The sequence below is a fragment of the Phyllobates terribilis genome, unplaced genomic scaffold, assembly GCF_046119375.1.
Source record: "Phyllobates terribilis strain yellow unplaced genomic scaffold, ASM4611937v1 Scaffold_12__6_contigs__length_324123572, whole genome shotgun sequence".
Classification (NCBI taxonomy): Eukaryota; Metazoa; Chordata; class Amphibia; order Anura; family Dendrobatidae; genus Phyllobates; species Phyllobates terribilis.
Window position 1 is genome coordinate 68931175 of NW_027362772.1, and position 22140 is coordinate 68953314.

At 47.9% G+C, this 22140-nt stretch overlaps 1 protein-coding gene across 3 annotated transcripts in view; it reads left to right on the plus strand.

Moving 5' to 3' along the window:
• The window catches only part of LOC141172091 (cell adhesion molecule CEACAM1-like), a 79087-nt gene that overhangs the window by 22320 nt on the left and 34627 nt on the right, over positions 1 to 22140 (plus strand). Inside the window, exon 8 of one of the 3 annotated variants that reach the window (XM_073655933.1) lies at positions 2476 to 2508. The exons of the other annotated variants lie outside the window; for them this stretch is intronic. Coding sequence (XP_073512034.1) covers positions 2476 to 2508 — 33 coding nt within the window. The remainder of the gene's footprint in view (positions 1 to 2475; positions 2509 to 22140) is intronic. 3 annotated transcript variants of the gene reach the window in all.

The window sequence follows — 22140 nt, forward strand, 5'->3', positions numbered from 1 at the left end:
GCAGAGGAGCTTACCCAGGTCACCACGAAAAATATACCGGACACCGGGTCCGAGCTTATCTCTATGACCCAGTAAGGCATAACCAGAATCCCTGGAGTACTGCAGGTCCCAGGATCACCATCGCCAAACCAATCCCTGGTTTGGCGATGCTTTCCAAGCAGCTGGTCCCGGCTGAACCCAACGATCTTCTAGCTGAAGGAGACTCTTCGTTTTTCCCAGAAGACACCTGGAATATGCAAATTGCCCTTTTCAAGCTTCAATCCCTGGTTTGGCGATGCTTTCCAAGCAGCTGGTCCCGGCTGTACCCAACGATCTTTTAGCTGAAGGAGACTCTTCGCTTTTACCAGAAGGCACCTGGAATATGCAAATTGCCCTCTTCAAGCTTCAATCCCTGGTCTGGCGATGCTTTCCAAGCAGCTGGTACCGGCTGTACCCAACGATCTTCTAGCTGAAGGAGACTCTACGCTTTTCCCAGAAGGCACCTGGAATATGCAAATTGCCCTCTTCAAAGCTTCAATCCCTGTTTGGCGATGCTTTCCAAGCAGCTGGTCCCGGCTGTACCCAACGATCTTCTAGCTGAAGGAGACTCTTCGCTTTTCCCAGAAGGCACCTGGAATATGCAAATTGCCCTCTTCAAGCTTCAATCCCTGGTCTGGCAATGCTTTCCAAGCAGCTGGTACCGGCTGTACCCAACGATCTTCTAGCTGAAGGAGACTCTACGCTTTTCCCAGAAGGCACCTGGAATATGCAAATTGCCCTCTTCAAAGCTTCAATCCCTGGTTTGGCGATGCTTTCCAAGCAGCTGGTCCCGGCTGTACCCAACGATCTTCTAGCTGAAGGAGACTCTTCGCTTTTCCCAGAAGGCACCTGGAATATGCAAATTGCCCTCTTCAAGCTTCAATCCCTGGTTTGGCGATGCTTTCCAAGCAGCTGGTCCCGGCTGTACCCAACGATCTTCTAGCTGAAGGAGACTCTTCGCTTTTCCCAGAAGGCACCTGGAATATGCAAATTGCCCTCTTCAAGCTTCAATCCCTGGTTTGGCGATGCTTTCCAAGCAGCTGGTCCCGGCTGAACCCAACGATCTTCTAGCTGAAGGAGACTCTTCGCTTTTCCCAGAAGGCACCTGGAATATGCAAATTGCCCTTTTCAAGCTTCAATCCCTGGTTTGGTGATGCTTTCCAAGCAGCTGGTCCCGGCTGTACCCAACGATCTTCTAGCTGAAGGAGACTCTTCGCTTTTCCCAGAAGGCACCTGGAATATGCAAATTGCCCTCTTCAAGCTTCAATCCCTGGTTTGGCGATGCTTTCCAAGCAGCTGGTCCCGGCTGTACCCAACGGTCTTCTAGCTGAAGGAGACTCTTCGCTTTTCCCAGAAGGCACCTGGAATATGCAAATTGCCCTCTTCAAGCTTCAATCCCTGGTTTGGCGATGCTTTCCAAGCAGCTGGTCCCGGCTGTACCCAACGATCTTCTAGCTGAAGGAGACTCTTCACTTTTCCCAGAAGGCACCTGGAATATGCAAATTGCCCTCTTCAAGCTTCAATCCCAGCAAGAGCCAGCTGGATTACTGATGCCTGACATACACCTTATGGACAAAAGTATTGGGATATTCACTCCCATTGCCCTCAGTGTATAACATCCGGTCCCTTGCTCCCGATGTATAATATCTGGCTCCTCGCCCCGATGTATAACATCCGACTCTTCGCCCTCGTTGTATAACATCTGACCCCTCGCCCCCAGTGTATAACATCCAGCTCCTCACCCTAGGTGCATAACATCTTCCCCCGCCTTGCCGCCTGCCTTTACTAACATGTGACAGAACAGCCGGTGGTGCAGAACTCACTGATACCTGCGCGGTCCTGTAATAGGAGCCACCGGGGTAACAAGTCGTTCATAACATTTCTTCCACCTAAATCTTCCCCCATCACCTGTGAGTGATACTATTAAGAAGTGAAAGAAACTCAAAGCCACGAAAAGTAGACCCCATAATGTTACAAAGCGGGGGGGCCGAGTGCTGAGGAACAGAGGGCAGAAAAGTCACCAACACACCATATCTGCAGTGTCCACATCTCCTCTGGTATAACATCAGCACAAACACTGCGCCCCCACCAGGAGCTTCATGACCGAGCAGCTGTATACAGCCGTACATCACCAAGCACAATCCCTAGCGTTGGATGGAGTGGTGTAAAGCCGCCACCACTAGACTCTGGTAGAAAATGTTAACTCTTTTTTTAAGGCTTGCTGCATCATGCTATGTATTGCTATGTTTCTCAAGTTTGCTACATCTGTGTGATAAGTGATCGATCAGGAAGTGCCAGTTCATTGTGAGACATAGTGGTCAGTGTGAAAAATTCAAGATTTTTTTTTTTTTAAAGTCACATGAAAAATTAGAATAAAAATGTCAAACAGGTTTAAAAGTGTGTAACAAATATGTTGTAATCCTCAATTCTATTTCCTCCTTAATTTTAATTTTTCAGGAAGTACAACCACAAGAAGAATCCTCATATACAGTGAGTAGAGAAACTTGCACAATAAATATATTTAGGTTCTTTTCTCTATAAATCTGTTAAGAATGGGAAGAACAATCTGAAATCTGCAAAATGCTACATTAAATGTGACTTTCGGTCTCCCGCTCCTTTCTAACTTTGAGAAATTTAATAAATAATGTGTAAGAGTTGCAATTTGTGCAAAAAAAATGAGCATTACCATGCAACATTTTTCACATTGGTCTCACCCTCTTATTAAGTATCTGGACTAGTATTTTATTCAACAAGGCCTAAGAATTTAAGCATAATTTGCTCCAAATTTCTTATTAAGGTTTTAGATTTGCTAACTATGGACTGGTGAAATTAAGAACCCCCAAAAAATTGTGAAAGTTATGCCATTTTACTAAATCTGGTCCATTATTCCATATACTAATTACTAATAAAACACTGAAAAATAAGAAATTAAGGAATTAATTAATGGCCATCAAAAACAATTAGTTATTACTAGAAATGATCGATTCCGTAAAGCTTCTAATTCGGGAAATCATGTGAATTTTTCAGGGAAATTCGAGTTGCATTCTAAGTTTATTGAATGCTAGTAATTTATTATGCTCTTGGGGTCATAATAAATAAAAAAGAAAATGAACAACTCACCTCTCCTTCCACTCTTATTTCTCCGCCTATTTATCTCCACTTCCCATGTCATGCGCATCTGTCACAGGTGTGTCATAGACAGACAATCGCTCTGCAGTGGGTTGCAGGAGAACTCTACGTTTGGCATTGCAGACAGTTTTTTAGATAAGAGGCTGTCTTTAGGACCAAGCGGCTACCTCTCTCTTGCTAATTAGCTCTCTGGCCTAGGTGTCAGAGAGGGAGTCACCGGCTATATCCATTTCTACTTGTGAAGCTTCGCACGAGCAGTACTTCGTCCTCTCTGGAGATTGAGGCCATGTGCTTATTTGGAGTTCATCTAAAGCTAAGCCATTTCCCCTGTTTTGTCCACCCTTGTTGTCTATAGAGTTTAGTGGAGGTTGACTAGTGCTCATCTCCTTCCATCCCTAGCCGTAGCCATACGCCAGGGAGAGTAGAGTGAGGCACGCGTGCGGCGATTGCTGAAGAGGAAATATTGGGACGCTAGTTGAGACAGGGTGACGCCAGATCAGACTAGGAGGTCTCCACTTCCCCCCTTTCCCTAGTTTCTGGGCTCCCTTTCCCTTTTCCCTATGTGTTGCATGTCTTTCCCACACCTGGCTTGACATTATAGCCGGCCGAGCACATTTTGACAAGGAAAAAAAAGGGGAACTGACATTTTTTTTTTTTTCTCTTTGTGTGTTTCTGGGCATGCACCTTTTTTTTTCCTTTCTCCCTTGGGTATGGGTTCAGTTGCAGACCTTTCAGAATGGCTGCACAGGCTGTCTCTGGAAGTGAATGACCTCCGTGGTGAGGTACAGCTGCAGCAGCAGCATCAGCGGTTACAGGTCGCCAATATGGGGGGCTCTGTCCAACCTGAACCCAAGATTGTCCTTCTGGACAGGTTTTCAGGAGGTGGGGACAAGTTTTTTGCATTTAAGGAGGCATGCAAATTGTATTTTAAACTTCGTCCCTACTACTCTGGTTATGAGGAGCAATGGGTTGGTATTGTGATCTCTCTATTGCAGGGCGATCCTCAGTCATGGGAGTTTTCAATACCGCAGGACTCGGTTTGTGAGTAGCAGTGGGGGCAGAGGAGCTTACCCAGGTCACCCCGAAAAATATACCGGACACCGGGTCCGAGCTTACCGGGATCTCTATGACCCAGTAAGTCATAACCGGAATCCCTGGAGAACTACAGGTCCCAGGATCACCAGAGAGCTGATATGTAACAGAGCCAGGAGACACATAGGCCCCGTAAGCTGGGAGTGTGCACTCCAAGAGAAGGCCCTACCACAACGTCAGCCATTGCCGGACAGAGACAAAGTTATGCCTAGCTCCAGGCAGGTCAGAAACTTACTACGCAAAGGCAAGAAACAGGAGGCCCTACACCCGCTCACTGGGGAGGATCCTGAAATGCACCCTTCACCCTACAGTGCTCCGGGATGTGTCTGAATTTCCACCAGTAAAAAGTACAGAAGCGACTACCGTGTCCGACCTCGTTCTTGCTCTGACCCGGCTGGGTCTCGCCTATCCTGCATCCCCCTCTCCATACACTGCCCTGAGGCCTAGCTCCACCTGTGGGGAGCTATACCATCAAGCTGCCTTATCATCGGCCTCAGCGGACTGCCACAGCGCTGGTGATTCTCACCAGAAACCACAGGTGGCGTCACGAACTTTCATATAGTTAACAAACCACCCCTTTTAAAAGCTGACCCCAGGGTACAGGCCCGGGAGATGACAACCACGACATCCCCAAGGTCAGGCAAAAGGCCCGGGTACCGAGTCGTCCCCATCTCCCTGGGCGAGTCATCTTTCCTGGCGTCCCGAACAGGATCGCATGCCCGCTGCAACGACGGAGTTTTATGCCCGTTGCCACCGGGTACTGTGCGCCTATAATTAAAACAACTGTGTACGTTAAACTGTGGTGAAGATGGCCGCCATTGTTGGGCCGCCGAGCGAGAAGAAGGGCGTAACCGCGGGAAACTGAGGGGCGGACCTGCAAAAGTGCGCAAAGCCCCGGACTCGACGTCAAACCAGGAAGCAACAGGTCCTGGAAGGAGCCGCTGTGAGTGCTCTGACGTAGGACGCAAGCGACGCAAGGTCCTGAAGAAGACCGTCACCTGCGGAGCTGCAGCCTACCGGAAGAAAAGAAGGTAGGCCATGGTTCGCTAGGGGGGCGCCAGAATGTCCGAGGGACAACACGACGCCGGAATACCGGTTAACGGCCCTGATGTACAACCCGCACCCGATGCCGAGCAGGCCGAAGCGGCCGCTCCGCCTGCAGCGCCTGTAACTCCTGTCATTCCCATAACTCTACCGTACATTCCTGGAGCAAAGTGGCTTCCCCAGTACAACGGCAAACCAGATACCCTGTCTGGATTCAAACGGAAGATATGCGGTATCTTGGACATGTACTCTATGACAGGCAAGCAGAGGGCCGCTGTCGTATTGGGACAGTTGACTGGTGCTGCGGAGCGGGAAGTGGAAACATGGTCGGCCGCAGACCAGGAATCAGTGTCCGCAATCTTTAAAAAGCTACAGACTGTTTTTGAGGATCATACTGAGGCGGACCTCAGGATGAGGTTCTACAACTGTTCTCAACAGCCGGAGGACAATGTTCGGGACTATGCCTAGCGTCTACAAGGGGCCCTGCGAGCTCTGAAACAGGTTAGTCCAACCAGCATCGAAAATGAGAACAAAATACTGAAGGAACAGTTTGTCCGGGGACTGAAGTCTCCTGAGGAGAGCAGGACTGTGCGTTGGTGGTCCCTGGATCATCCAGATGCCACCTTTGACAATCTTAAGGACATGGCTATAAAAGGACTGCAGCCTCTGGAAACAAATTCCATCCAATGTTACCAGGGTGGAGCCACCCCAGTGCCTGCAACACCCAACTTTTCCCCAGTGGCTGCTGAAGCCAAAGTTCCAGCAACGTCCCCTAGAGAGCTGGACAGCTTGCACTCTGAAGTGCATCAGTTGAGCAAAACCCTGACCACTGTGCTGAGAGCCCTGCAACTGCGGACGGAACCCGAGGAAGGAGGGAAAATCCTGCTAGCTGATAGCCCTGAGCATGTCCCCTGGATGCAAAGGAGGAGGAGAATAACACCACCCTCTATGAGGAGCAGCGACCAGCGCCGTCCACAGAGGGACCCTGCCTGTTACCGATGCCGCAAGACAGGTCACACCGCCCAGAATTGTCCTTTAAACGAGAAAACCCTCGGGCCGAGGGCCGACACCCAGGGGTAAACTCCCCAGGCCCATCAGACTGGTACAACAGGTTCGTCGGAGGAAGACCTTTCCTGTCCATTGTGCTGGACGGCATCCCGACGCATGCTCTGCTGGACACAGGATCTCAGGTAACCATAATGCCTGACGTCCTATACAAGAGGTTCTGGTCCATGGACGACCTACGTCTGCCAGCTCCAAATCTTTCTGTTTATGCCACAAATGGACTCCCCCTTAACCTAATAGGGGTTAAGAATGTGACTGTAAAGGTGGGGAGAGTGGAGCTGAAGGACCAGGGGCTAATTGTAGTAGAGACTAATCCTAATGACACCAACCCGTATATGGTACTTGGCACTAACATTGTTGGTAACTGTTTGGGAGAAGTTGTGTTCTTGCTCCAACAGATAGCTGACACTGCCAGACCAGGACAGAGAAGGGCGTTGCAGAAGGTGATCCGAGTCCTGATGTACCAACAGCAAGTAAGGTTAACAGAAGGTGAAATTGATAATGTGCGGGTGACAGACCCCATACCCATTGTGATCCCCCCAATGACAGAAATGCTTATCTGGTGTAGAGCAGCCATAGGTCTTAGAGGGCAGAGCTACCAGGTGGTAGTAGAACCCCTTAGCTCCAAGCACAGACCCACACTCTTAACCGCCAGAGGAGTGGTAGATGTACGCAATGGGAGGGTGCCCGTTCGTCTTCTCAACATTGAGGAAGATGAGGTTAGATTACCACGTTACGCCACTGTTGCCAAATTACATGCTGTAAATAACAACTGCATTCACAAGGCGGAGTCCTTAACCTCGCCAGATGAAGTGGAGGATAATGACCCCGCAACCCAGGTGGAGGATTGGTGTCAACAGCTCCATGTTGGGACAGACACCACTCCTGCCCATCAGAAACAGGGTGTACACCGGGTGATTCAAGAATACGCGATGGTGTTCAGTAAACATCCACTTGACTTTGGGAGGATTAAGGGGGTTCAACATCATATCCCCACAGGTGACCATCCACCCATCAAAGAACGGTACAGGCCTATACCACCAGCTCACTACCAGAAGGCAAAAGAGATGCTGCACGACATGAGAAAGGCGGGGGTAGTAAGGGATAGATGTAGTCCCTGGGCAGCTCCCCCAGTGTTAGTCAGGAAAAAGGATAGGAGCATGAGAATGTGTGTAGATTACCGTCAAGTAAATCGCATTACACATAAAGATGCATACCCTTTACCACGCATAGAGGAGTCGTTACTAGCTGCCTTAAAGTCTGCAAATTACTTTTCCACCCTTGACCTCACTAGTGGGTACTGGCAAGTAGCTGTGGCTGAGGAGGATCGGGAGAATACGGCCTTTACAACCCCGATGGGACTCTGCGAGTTCAACAGTATGCCGTTTGGACTCTACAATGCCCCCGGGACGTTCCAGAGATTGATGGAGTGCTGCCTGGGACACCGCAACTTCGAGACTGTGTTACTTTACCTGGACGATGTGATAGTGTACTCCAAGACGTACGAGGACCACTTGAAGCACCTTGCGGAGGTGTTTGAGTCACTGTCCCGGTACGGGATGAAGCTGAAGCCCTCAAAGTGCCACCTGCTCAAGAGAAAGGTACAGTACCTGGGGCACATTGTCAGTCTGGAAGGGGTAGCACCAGACCCGGAGAAGGTTACTGCCATTCAGAAGTGGCCGGAGCCGAAGAACCTCAAGGAGGTGCGTCAGTTTCTGGGACTAGTAGGATACTACCGGAGGTTCATAAAAGACTACACTAAGAAAGCAGCTCCTCTGCAAGACCTCCTGGTAGGGCAGTCCCCCAAAGGCAGAAATCCCCCATTCCACTGGGGTAAGGAGCAAGCCGAGTCATTTCAGGAGATGAAGGAGATCCTGACAGGGGATGAGATCCTGGCCTACCCTGACTACAGCCAACCTTTCCTGCTGTATACAGATGCCAGCAATGAAGGGCTGGGCGCTGTCCTAAGTCAGAAGCAGAATGGCCAGGAGAAGGTAATCCCATACGCAAGCAGGAAGCTCCGCCCGACTGAGAGGAACCCTGAGAACTATAGCAGCTTCAAGTTGGAGTTCCTGGCCTTGGTCTGGGCCATCACCGAAAGATTTAAGCACTACTTGGCCTCCAGCAAGTTCACTGCCTACACGGACAATAACCCCTTGACCCATCTTGAAACAGCCAAGCTAGGAGCCCTAGAACAACGATGGATGGCTCGGCTGTCAAATTACCCATTTACAATTAAATATCGGGCGGGCCGCAAGAACGCCAACTCCGATGCCCTGTCCAGGATGCCTCACCAGTCAGACACAGAAGAAGAAGTGGATGACCTGGAAGAGATCGAGCTACCTGCCTTTCACCGGAATGGGATGATCCATGAGCAACGAGCCTCCAGGAAGCAGCATGGAAAGACGTTAAACCCCCTGCCTCACCACAGCTGGAAAGAGACCCAGGATAGTGACCCGGTTGTCAGCCGCATCAAGGAGCTGATACCCCAAGAAGGTTCCTCCCTGGAAAAAGAAGCGTCTCTGCAAGCAAAGCAGCTGTGGAACGAGAGAAGCCGGCTGTTTATCTACCGTGAGAAGCTGTGCCGGAGGTACATCAATCCAAAAACCCATGAGATGGTATGGCAGATAGTGGTCCCCAAGACAGACATCCAAATGGTGTTGGAGGCCTATCACGATCAGGCGGGGCACTTTGGCTGGAAAAAGCTAGAGACCCTGCTGAAGTATCGATTCTACTGGGTAGGAATGCGCAGCTCCATTGAGCGGTGGTGCCGGGACTGTGGACCCTGTGGTCTCAGAAGAAAAGACTACAGCAGCCAGAAGGCAAGACGACTCGACCCCTGGAGAGCGTGGCCCTGGACCATGTCAAGCTGTCCCCCAGCAGGTCAGGGTACTCTTATGCTCTGACCATGGTGGATCACTACTCACGTTTCCTGGTGGTCGCCCCCGTCAAAGACCTGACGGCAGAGACAGCAGCAAAGACGTTCCAAGCGTATTTCTGTAGACCCCATGGTTATCCTGAGCAGGTGCTGACGGACCAAGGCCCGGCCTTTGAGGCTAAGTTGTTCAAGGAGTTTTGCCATCTATACGGGTGTAAAAAGATAAGAACTACACCGTACCACCCACAAACCAATGGTCTCTGTGAAAAGATGAACAACATCATCATCGACCTGCTGAAGACCATACCACTTGAGGAGAGAAATCAGTGGCAAGACCTACTACCTGACCTAGTGGATCTGTACAACCACATACCCGTGAGTTCCACCAATTGTACTCCGGCATACCTTATGCGTGCAAGACCAGGGAAGTTGCCTATGGACCTGGAGCTTGGTGTAGTAGAACCAGAAGCGGATGTGACCACTGAGGACTGGGACATGGCCAAACATGAGCAGTACAGAAGAGTACAAGCCTGTCTTGAAAACAGTCTCACTCGGGTGAGGGATAAGCAGGAGGCCCACTACAACAAAAGTGCGCCCGCAGAGCCTTTCACACCTGGTGAAATAGTATTGAAAAGGAAGCGAAGGAACCACAAACTTGATGACCAGTGGGAGAAAGAACCCTACACTGTGCTGAAGTCAAGGTTTGATAACAGGAAGACGTGTTTGATCAGCAAAGATGGAGGAAGAACAACTGCAACAGTACCCAGGGATCACCTAAAGTTGTGTCCAGATCTGCTAAAACCCCAAGAAGAAGTGCCTTTCATTATCCAGGAGGAACCTGAGGAAGCAGTAATCCATACTGATTTAGGAGATTTCCCGGCAGATTGGCCTCAAATTGGAGGAGCAGTCATAATCCCAGTACTCCACTTCTTCCAACAGCCAGAAGACCCTCCACAGCAAGTTGAACCTGTAAGTGCCGCAGAAGAGCCAGCTCAAGAAGAATCCCCGGACGAAGGATCCCCGGCAGGAGTAGAGCAGGAAGGCCCAGTCAATGGTACACTTGCCAGTTCCAGAGAGAGGTTAAGGCAATTTTACAACTTACCCGCACGAAGAGCAGACAGGGTAACTGATAATACAGACACTGATACCTCACAGACCACCGCACTACGCAGATCAACACGTAGCACGAGAGGTCAAGCCCCTGTCAGATACACTGAGTAAGATAGCTAAATTCTGACAAATGTAGATAGTTACCCCTGGGGTATTGTGTATTGTATATTATTGTACTGTATTTGTCATGCATATGTATATTATTTTGTGCTTTGCTTTATTGATGGATAATTCAAGTGATATGGACACTTTGCTTATTTGTTTTCCATTACCCTATGGGTATCTAAGAACTCCGTGGCTGAGGACTGTGTGCAGCCCAGAAAAACTATTTATTGTATATAATTGCGCTCCCTGGAGTGCCCCTTTAGGTGACCTCAGAAGAAAAACCTGTCGGGAGTGGCTCTACCAGAGGTCCAACGCAGGAACTCCATGCCCTGCAGCCACCCCAAGGCCTACGTTGAGGGTTTGGGACAGGTCCCTCAAACTACCAAGTACTCTACCCTGTGAGATGGACATCCTGTCTGGGAACCTCACCATAAGAGACTTGAATTCTGAGGATGCTTTGTACCTGTTTATGTTATTATACAACATTTAAGAAATGTGCCTCCCATAAAGGGATGAGTTATTGCATTGTTAATGTTTACTATTGTTGTTTTAAAAAAATGTACTTCAGCCCGGGAGTGCTGAGCTTTGCTAGGGGGGAATGTGGCGCCCAGCTGCGCTTGGTACCACAGATCCTAGAAGAGTGCATTGATGGAATCCTCCACAAGAGGCCCCCATAAACATTCACACATCTCCACCTTCCACCTCAGACCAGCAGAGGGAGCCCGTTGGGGATATAAATAGGGAAGGTGGAGCTAGGCAGTCAGTTCCTCAGAAGAGTTCCTGCAGTAAAGAAGCCTATGAGAGGTCAGTCTGCAGTGGAGCTCAGTCTAGTCTAGGGAACTCAGTTAATAGTTCAGCAGGGGAGCATGAGGCTCCAGCTAGCTAGATTCAGGGAACTCAGTTAGAGCTTAAGGTGTGCAGACGCCTGTAAGAGCGGTGAAGAGCGACAAGCTGCCGTTAGTGTGAGTAGCCTAGTGAGAGCCCGAGCGTGGCCGAAGGCGAGTGGAAAGTGAGTAGCAGTGGGGGCAGAGGAGCTTACCCAGGTCACCCCGAAAAATATACCGGACACCGGGTCCGAGCTTACCGGGATATCTACGCCCCATTAAGGCATAACCGGAGTCCCTGGAGAACTACAGGTCCCAGAATCACCAGAGAGCTGATACGTAACAGAGCCAGGAGACACATAGGCCCCGTAAGCTGGGAGCATGCACTCCAAGAGAAGGCCCTACCACAACGTCAGCCGGTACAGGACAGAGACAAAGTTATGCCTAGCTCCAGGCAGGTCAGAAACTTACTACGCAAAGGCAAGAAACAGGAGGCCCTACACCCGCTCATTGGTGAGGATCCTGAAATGCACTCTTCACCCTACAGTGCTCCGGGATGTGCCTGAATTTCCACCAGTAAAAGGTACTGAAGTGACTGCCATGTCCGACCTCGTTCTTGCTCTTACCCAGCTGGGTCTCGCCTGTCCTGCACCCCCATCTCCATACACTGCCCTGAGGCCTAGCTCCACCTGTGGGGAGCTATACCATCAAGCTGCCTTATCATCGGCCTCAGCGGACTGCCGCAGCGCTGGTGATTCTCAGCAGAAACCACAGGTGGCGTCACAAACTTTCATATAGTTAACAAACCACCCCTTTTAAAAGCTGACCCCAGGGTACGGGCCCGGGAGCCGACCACCGCGACATCCCCAAGGTCAGGCAAATGGCCCGGGTACCGAGTCATCCCCATCCCCCTGGGTGAGTCAATATAGTAACTACCCAACCTGGCAGGAGGACATGCAGAGCGAGGACAGCAGCACACAGGGAGATGGAGGCAAAGCACCCCAACAGGCAGGAAGAAGCAGTGTGGTGGCCGCAGACAGAAGGCAGGCAACCGTTCCCCGTAACACCAACACAAAGGAAGTTGCCAGTACAACTGTCAGGTCTTCCCGAGTCTGGTTGTTTTTTAAAGACTCTGCCGATAACCCCAAAAAGGCCATTTGCACCACCTGCCAGGCCAGCATCAGCAGGGGTGGCAAAACGACCAGCCTGACCACCATCAGCATGATCAGGCATATGGCAGCAAAGCACCCGACTTTGTGGGCCGAACCCCAGGGTCCAGGAACAGTGTCTGCAGGTGGCACCATTGCTTCTTCCGCTGTTGTGCATGCAAGCCAATCCCCTGTCCATCGTGCATGCGAAGATGCCTCCTGCCCTGCACCTGTCGTTGCGCACTCCAAAGTAGCAGCATCAGGAAGCACATCCATTTCCTTGTCCCAGAGCAGCGTTCAGTTGTCCATACCCTAGTCCTTGGAACGCAAGCGCAGATATGCAGCCAACGCCCCACAGGCCACACTACTAAATTCTCACATTTCACGACTGCTTGCACTCGAAATGTTGCCTTTTAGGCTCGTGGAGACGGAAGCATTCCGCAACCTGATGGTGGCGGCCCTCCCTCAGTACTCGGTCCCCAGCCTCCACTATTTCTCCAGGTGTGCCTTCCCTGCATTACACAAGCCCGTGTCCCAAAACATTAGCCGTGTCCTCAACAACGCAGTTACCGGGAAAGTCCACCTAACCACGGACACGTGGACAAGTGCTTGTGGGCAGGGACGGTACATCTTGCTGACGGCACACTGGGTTAACATAGTGGAAGCCGGGACCCAGTCGGACCTTGGGACGGAACACGTCCTCCCGACGCCAAGGATTGCGAGCCTTAGGTCAATCAGGGTTCCCCCCACGGTCTACAGCTCCTGCATCTCATCCTCCTCAGTCTCCTCCTCCTCTTCAGCCTCCATCTCCGAAATTACCACATCAGTCACAAGTTGAAAGCAATGCAGCACTGCCTCGGCCAAGCGGCAACAGACTGTGCTGAATCTAATATGCTTAGGTGACAAACCGCACAATGCTGAAGCGTTGTGGACAGCGGTTTCTCAAATCCTACCTGGAGCTGCCGGATCTGCTTGTTAAAGTATGCCGCCTGTGTGCCCTTTTTAGAGTGTCAGCTACAGCTTCCGCTGCCCTTGCCGTGTTTCAGCAGCATTTGCAGCATCTGGCTCACAGACTGGTGTGTGATGTCCCCACACATTGGAACTCTACACTGCAGATGTTGGGAAGGATTTGTGAGCAGAAGAGGGCAGTTGTTGACTACCAGCATCAACAAGGCCGTCGGTATTCAGTTCAGACTCCACACATAAGACCTCAGGAGTGGACATGGATGTCAGACATGTGTACCATCCTCCAAAACTTTGAGGACTCCACCAAGATGGTGAGCGGCGATGACGCCATAATTAGCGTCACCATCCCGTTTCTCTATCTTCTGAAATGCTCTCTGCTCACAATCAAAGAGGATGCATTGCAGGCGGAGCACGATGAGATGGATCAAGGAACCATACAGGGTGATTACACACAGCCAAGCCTCATCTCATCCCAACGTGGATTGGGTGACAATGAGGAAGAGGAGGAAGAGGAGATGGAGGAAGGACAGGAGCTAGTTTCATGCACTATAGACGGTACTACCAGCACAGCTGTCATACCGTCTGTTCAGCGTGGATGACCAGAGGACAGGAGGAGGAGGAGAGCATAGTCAGTCATCCTCTTGGTGAGGACACGGAAGTCTTGCCTGTTAGTAGTCTGGCACGCATGGCTGAGTTTATGTTATGCTGCCTTTCCCATGACCCTCGCGTTCTCAAATATTTGGGTGACAGTCATTACTGGTTGGTGACACTTCTAGACCCATGCTACAAGGAGAACTTTATATCTCTTATTCCTGAGGCGGATAGCTACAAAAATGAGGCTGTACCAGAAGGCCCTTGTTGCGGAACTATTAAAAAAATTTCCATCTGAAAACGCTGGTGGCAGAGGGCACACTTCGTTGGACAACCAAGGAGTACAGGTGAGAGAGACACAACTTCAATCCAGCAGAGGCAGGGGAACACTGTCAAAGTTCTGGGAGAGTTTTCTCAGACCCTCACATCACACAGGCCCTGAGGCGCGGGGTACTCTCACAAGGAGTGCAAAGTTTTGGGAGATGCTGAGGGAGTACCTTGCCGAACATGCCAACGCCCTCCGTGATTCCTCCGTGACTTATAATTATTGGGTATCCAAGCTGGATACGTGGAATGAACTGGCTCTCTATGCCTTGGAGGTCCTGGCCTGCCCTGCAGCCAGCGTTTTATCAGAGCGGGTTTTTAGTGCCGCTGGTGGAATTATAACTGATAAGTGCATCCGCCTGTCTACTGAAAATGCTGACAGGCTGACTCTTATAAAAATGAACAAGGGCTGGATTGGGCCAGACTTCTCAACACCACCGAATGATAGCAGGGTAACATAAACTCCAATCCAGTGTCTTTTCTTGGAAGGTGTATTCCCATGCACCTTTTCACTCCTCCTTCTCCTCATCCTCCACCACCATATCACCAGGGTGACGGTGGTCCATGATGCAGCACCCACATAATTTTTTTTAAGGGTGTTTATGATGCCTGTAAAAAAAAATTTTATACAGTATGTTCATGTATACCCCCCAGGGGTAAATGTTTTTCAGCCCATACACTTGTGCATGGGCATTACAAGTATAGGAGGCCCGCTCCTTTCTAATGGGAACATTTTTTTATGAGGCCCTCCTCCATGTCTCTTCCAAGGGGCATTGAAGTGCCTCCAAATTTTTGGCAGCACTTGCATTCACTGCATAGGCCAACACTATGGGAGACTCTCTCCTTTCTAATGGGAACTTGTCGTTACTGTGGCCCTGCTCTATGTCTCTTTAAATTGTTAGTTGGGTTTTTCCTAAATTTTGTCAGCCGTTGGACTCACTGCATACCCTATAACTGTATAGCAGACCCTCTCCTTTCTAATGGGAATATGTTGTACTTGTTACTGTGGCCCTGCTCTATGCGTCTTTAAATTCTTAGTGAGGTTTTTCCTAAATTTGGTCAGCCGTTAGACTCACTGCATACCCTATAACTGTATAAATAGGAGAGTGCCGAAGCAAAAAACAACGATCACATGGCCATGATATGAAAAGCGTATATAAACTTTATTCAAACATTTATTTGCATACAGAAAAATAGAGCAGAATGCCAGGAAGACAAATGGGTACCAAATCGCCATACAATTAATAAAAGCATGAATAAAAACAAGCAGGTAACACATACGATGCAGGTGTCATGTCTCACCACTGATCTCCTCTCTATTATCAAGTATTAAGAGACCATAGCAAATATATGAAGAGGGACACCCCGAGGAAAATCAATATATATTATAAATAGCCATATCCCAAGGTGAACATTACATATCCTTATGGTCTCACATAGTCAGCAATTTAAACATAATTACCTAGATGGGAGGCTGAGAACCCGCACGATACGTGCATCCCTGACGCGCGTTTCGGCGCTGTTGCCATTCTCAAGGGGACTGCTGTGGCTGGGCGAACGATCATTTAAATATCCTGCACAAAAAAGGGGGGACTGGCCAATGAAGCGGCACACCGCCCATATCGGAAGTAGTAGCCCACGTGTATGTCGTCATGGTGATGCATGACGCTACCCAGTCATGCCCTGCGACTTACCGGAAGTGATGCAGAGAGCAACGCCGTAACCAAGATACCAGGCACCGTCGGCATCACTAAGGAAACCGAGAGAAGACATGCATGTAGGGACGGCGGTGCCCCTGCGTACAGAGACGCAGGTACATATATCATTACATATTATACCAGTGTAAACCTACTTGTAAGTGTGCCAATGGGGAAGAGGGAACTCCATAGCTGAGAGAGAGAGGGACTGCGAATCATAAGGCGCCTCTCATACAATTAACCCATCAATTGATCGCACATATTAAACCGATATATAGATTTAGCACTTTAAATGTAGCTATTCCCCTCGTGGTATAAATGTACATATCAAAAACATACAGTATTAAAACCACACAATCACATATTCAAAATACCATTCATATCATCATTTTGAGTCATAAGTGATTACATATGTAAACCTAGTTTGGGAAGAAGGAGGCGCCATATGCAGATATAACCATATCATACAATATAGATAATACAAATATGTGTAATGAAAATTACAACAGTTAAACATCACAATATGTATTTGACTGTTTTCACAGTCGTCCTATCCCAGGTGGAGACTCCCGGCACAGATGGTTTCCCTGTATGGTATAGATGTGCTCACATGATGGCCACATAGATACATCTAGAGATCATATATTCAGCCACAGCCAAAATCAATATAACTGCTAGAAAAAAAAATAAAAATAAGAAACTACAACTACACAAATTAAAATATGCAGACAAATGGCACCAGCGCTATACTCTTACTGCATAAGGTGGGTCACAAGAAAGGGGCAAAACTATTATTTTCATGGAGACCGTTTGGGTGTAGGGTTTTCAAAGTCCAAATCCACCTCGTCTCTATCTGTGCAAGTCTACGGGATACAGGACCACCACGTATGCTAACATCCACCATGTCAATACCTCTCACCTTTAATAATTTGGCATTGCAATTGTGATGTGATTTGAAATGTCTTGGTATGGGTTTGAGAGTAGATATATCATTTTCTTCAGACGCAGCCAGTATCCCCAGTACATGTTCTCTGATGCGTATTTTTAGGCAGCGTGTGGTCATCCCAACGTAGATCTGGCCACAAGGACACGTAGCATAATAGATCATATTGCGTGACAAACATGTGATATGTTTTTTAATTTCAAATAGACATGCGCCCGTGGAGTCCACAAATGAGGTACACCTGATCACGTTGGGACAAGCAACACACCGCCCACAGGGTGTACATCCAGGATTCATCCTGGCATTATCCAAAAAAGTATGTACACCAACTCCCTCGTAATTACTACGTACTAAGTGGTCTCGAAGATTCCTGGCACGTCTGAATACAATCGATGGCTTGGCTGAGACGTGTTTTGATAACACCGGATCAGCAGTTAACACTGGCCAGGCTTTTGCAAGGGCCTGCCTAACAGCCGGTATCTGAGAATGGAATGTAGTAACAAACCTAACTAGGTCGTTATCCTTTTTATTGCTAGATCCATAGAGCAAATTTTGGCGAGAAGAGTGTTTCGCACAATTGTAGGCCCTCTTCACCATTCTATGACTATACCCACGTTCATAGAAACATTCCTTCATATCTTTTGCCTGTACCTCAAAATCATGCTCGTCGGAGCAGATTCTGCAAAGACGCAGAAACTGCCCCACCGGAACAGATTGAATCATATGACGTGGGTGAGAGGACGAGGCATGAAGAAGGGTATTTGTTGATGTTGGTTTCCTAAAAATATTCGTTTGGATGGCATTGTCTTTGTCTCTCAACAAACATACATCCAAAAATTCAATTTTATTGGGATCATCAATAAATGTGATCCGTATGTTGAATGTATTGTCATTTAGACCCTGCATAAACATCACAAGATGGTCACGTGAGCCTTGCCAGATCAGAAAAATGCCATCGATGTACCGCGTCCAAAAGAGGACGCGGCCCATCACAGACTCCTGATCTGGCAGGGAGAGGTCTCTCTCCCACAGCCCCAGGAAAAGATTAGAATATGAGGGGGCAAAGACCGCCCCCATAGCTGTCCCCTAGAGCTGTAGGTAGAAGGACCCCTTAAATAAGAAAAAATTGAGAGTAAGCGTGAATTCCAATAATTCCAACACCAATGCCTGCATATCATAAGATAGAGAAGATCCTTGTAAAAAGTGCTGTACAGCACGGAGCCCATCATTGTGTCTAATACTGGTATATAGCGACTCAATGTCGGCAGTAGCCATCCTAGAATCTACTTCCAGATATAGACCATCTACCCTTCTCAGCAGGTCACCCGTATCTCTTAAAAATGAGGGAAGGCTCTTGACTAGTGGATTTAGAATAGAATCTATTCATCTATTGATGGGCTCCAGGTAATTCCCCCTACCAGAAATAATCGGACGTCCTGGAGTTTTGTTTGGGTTTTTATGTATCTTGGGGAGAAGATACAGGGTGGGAATTGTTGGTTCGGTCACGGTCATTACAGATGCCAATTCGCTAGAAATCGCTCCTCCCCTGATGGCTCTATCTAAAATTTTATTTAATTGTTCCTGAAAAGTGAGGAGCGGATTATATGTCAACCGTCTGTAGCATGTCTTATCACGTAGCTGATGGAAAGCTTCAATCTCATACATCTGCCGCGGCCAAACCACCAAATTCCCACCCTTATCAGCTGGTTTGATTACCACATCAGGTAAGTCCTTCAGGACTTTAAGCCTTTGTCTCTCATCTCTATTTAGATTGTCATTTAAGATACATCTGGAGGAATTAGCGGTGGAGCATCGTACTCCAGACAGTGGTAAGATCCCTCCATCTATTAGAAGGGGCTCCAGGCGTTTCCCCCCTCTTTCCAGTAATACTAATGTGGAAATGTTTGTTCGTATTGTATCTAATGAATTGGGCAAGATACCTAGATGTATCTTAAATGACAATCTAAATAGAGATGAGAGACAAAGGCTTTAAGTCCTGAAGGACTTACCTGATGTGGTAATCAATTAATATGTGCGATCAATTGATGGATTAATTGTATGAGAGGCGCCTTATGATTCGCAGTCCCTCTCTCTCTCAGCTATGGAGTTCCCTCTTCCCCATTGGCACACTTACAAGTAGGTTTACACTGGTATAATATGTAATGATATATGTACCTGCGTCTCTGTACGCAGGGGCACCGCCGTCCCTACATGCATGTCTTCTCTCGGTTTCCTTAGTGATGCCGACGGTGCCTGGTATCTTGGTTACGGCGTTGCTCTCTGCATCACTTCCGGTGAGTCGCAGGGCATGACTGGGTAGCGTCATGCATCACCATGACGACACACACGTGGGCTACTACTTCCGATATGGGCGGTGTGCAGCTTCATTGGCCAGTCCCCCCTTTTTTGTGCGGGATATTTAAATGATCGTTCGCCCAGCCACAGCAGTCCCCTTGAGAAAGGCAACAGCGCCGAAACGCGCGTCGGGGAAGCACGTATCGTGCGGTTTCTCAGCCTCCCATCTAGGTAATTATGTTTAAATTGCTAACTATGTGAGACCATAAGGATATGTAATGTTCACCTTGGGATATGGCTATTTATAATATATATTGATTTTCCTCGGGGTGTCCCTCTTCATATATTTGCTATGGTCTCTTAATACTTGATAATAGAGAGGAAATCAGTGGTGAGACATGACACCTGCATCGTATGTGTTACCTGCTTGTTTTTATTCATGCTTTTATTAATTGTATGGCGATTTGGTACCCATTTGTCTTCCTGACATTCTGCTCTATTTTTCTGTATGCAAATAAATGTTTGAATAAAGTTTATATACGCTTTTCATATCATGGCCATGCGATCGTTGTTTTTTGCTTCGGCACTCTCCTATTTATAGTTTTTTCAACAATTGGCCACAGATATATATATCCAATGAGTGGGTTGCACCATGGATGGTTTATGTTTACCTTTCTTGATATATGTATCTATAGTGTGCAACTTTAAACTCTGCTCTAATTCACATTTTTGCATCCTATAACTGTATAGCAGACTCTCTCCTTTCTAATGGGAATTTGTCGTTACTCTGGCCCTGCTCTATGTGTCTTTAATTTCTTAGTGGAGTTTTTCCTAAATTTGGTCAACCGTTGGACTCACTGCATACCCTATAACTGTATAGGAGACTCTCTCCTTTCTAATGGGAATTTGTCATTACTGTGGCCCTGCTCTATGTGTCTTTAATTTCTTAGTGGGGTTTTTCCTAAATTTGGTCAGCCGTTGAACTCACTGCATACCCTATAACTGTACAGCAGACTCTCTCCTTTCTAATGGGAACATGTCGCACTCGTTACTGTGGCCCTGCTCTATGTTTCTATCAGAGTCCCTCCATCATCAATGAAACAGAATGTGTCTGATGATGTGTCACACACCACATTGCCAGATAAGGTTGTAAAATGTTAAAATGACATTTCCCGGTGAATGCATTTGACTTAAAAAATAACGTAAAAAAAAAAAAAACAGTAGGATCTTTCTTTAGTATAAAAACAGAGTCGCCAATGTAACCTCAATGTAATCACATTGTTCAGCTCCTGCACCTCCTCCTCCATCTCCGAAATGACCACATCAGTCACAAGCAGAAAGCACTGCAGCACTGCCTTGGCCAAGCGGCAAGAGGCTGTGCTGAAGATAAGATGCTTAATGCTTAGGTGACAAACCGCCCAGCGCTGCAGAGTTGTTGAAAGCTGTAATACAGCAGCTTGATCTGTGGCTCTCACCGCTGAACATACAGCCAGGCATGGTCGTGTGTGACAATGGGTGGAACCTGGTGACTGAGAAATGACAGCTGGAGTAGATACGGTTTCCCTCTATGCCAGTCTTTTCACCAAGCTAAAGAATATGGCTGTGGTGAACTACAACTCCCACTGAGAAGCTGTTTCAGATTGAAAAACATTGGGCCCACCAGAGGATTTGATTCTGAGGGCTCACCTTTCTCCCCAGCTCAAGAGCCCCATATCAGCTGCAAAGTTAGCGCTATCATGAATAGAGATGAGCGGTGTTCGACTAGAACTGTTCGCCAATCTCAAATTCGAGCTGTTTTGGGTGGTGTTCGAGTCGTTCGACGAACCCGAACGATTTGCAAAAAATTCGGCTGTTCGAGGTTATGTTCGATAACTGTTCATGCACCAAAAGCGTGTCCTGCATGTCTGGCGCTATTTAGAGCACCAATCATGCAGGAATTGTCTGCCACTCACTGTAATGCCACAGCCATGGTGGTTGTGGCATTACAGTGATTGCCCAAATCGATGGGAACAGTGCTCACAGTGAAACATGAAAAGCGGCAATTCAGCAGCGGCATACACCGGTACCCAACAATTTAGAACAGAAAGAATAGAGAATCACACATAGATTAGATAGATAGAAACATGTCAGTCACATATATATGAAGTACAGTGACAGTGTTGCTTACTGTACTTGTCATTTAGTGTAAAGGATTTATTAAAAAAAATAATAGTGTTTTCATGCACCGTCTCTTTAAAAAAGCCGGCCGGCATTTCAGCAGCGGTACCTGACAATTTAGAATAGAAGGAATAGAGAATCACACATAGATTAGATAGATAGAAACATGTCAGTCACATATATATGAAGTACAGTGACAGTGTTGCTTACTGTACTTGTCATTTAGTGTAAAGGATTTATTAAAAAAAATAATAGTGTTTTCATGCACCGTCTCTTTAAAAAAGCCGGCCGGCATTTCAGCAGCGGTACCCGACAATTTAGAATAGAAGGAATAGAGAATCACAGATAGATTAGATAGATAGAAACATGTCAGTCACATATATATGAAGTACAGTGACAGTGTTGATTACTGTACTTGTCATTTAGTGTTAAAATAAAGGATTTATTTAAAAAAAAATTGGCGTGGGGTTCCCCGTAATTTTAGGCTCTAGCGGAGGTTAAGCAGACGGCTGGGGCAGATGTTTGAAACCTGGGAAGGGGGTAATACCCATGGAGCTTCCCAGGCTACTAATATCAGCCCCCAGCTGAATACCTAGCCTTTACTAGCTATTAAAATGGGGGACCCCTCAAAAAAATGACGTGGGGTCCCCCCTATTTTAATAGCTAGCAAAGGCTAGGCAGACAGATGGGGGCTGATATTAATAGCCCAGGAAGGGTGCCATGAATATTGGCCCCCTCCCAGGCTAGAAACACC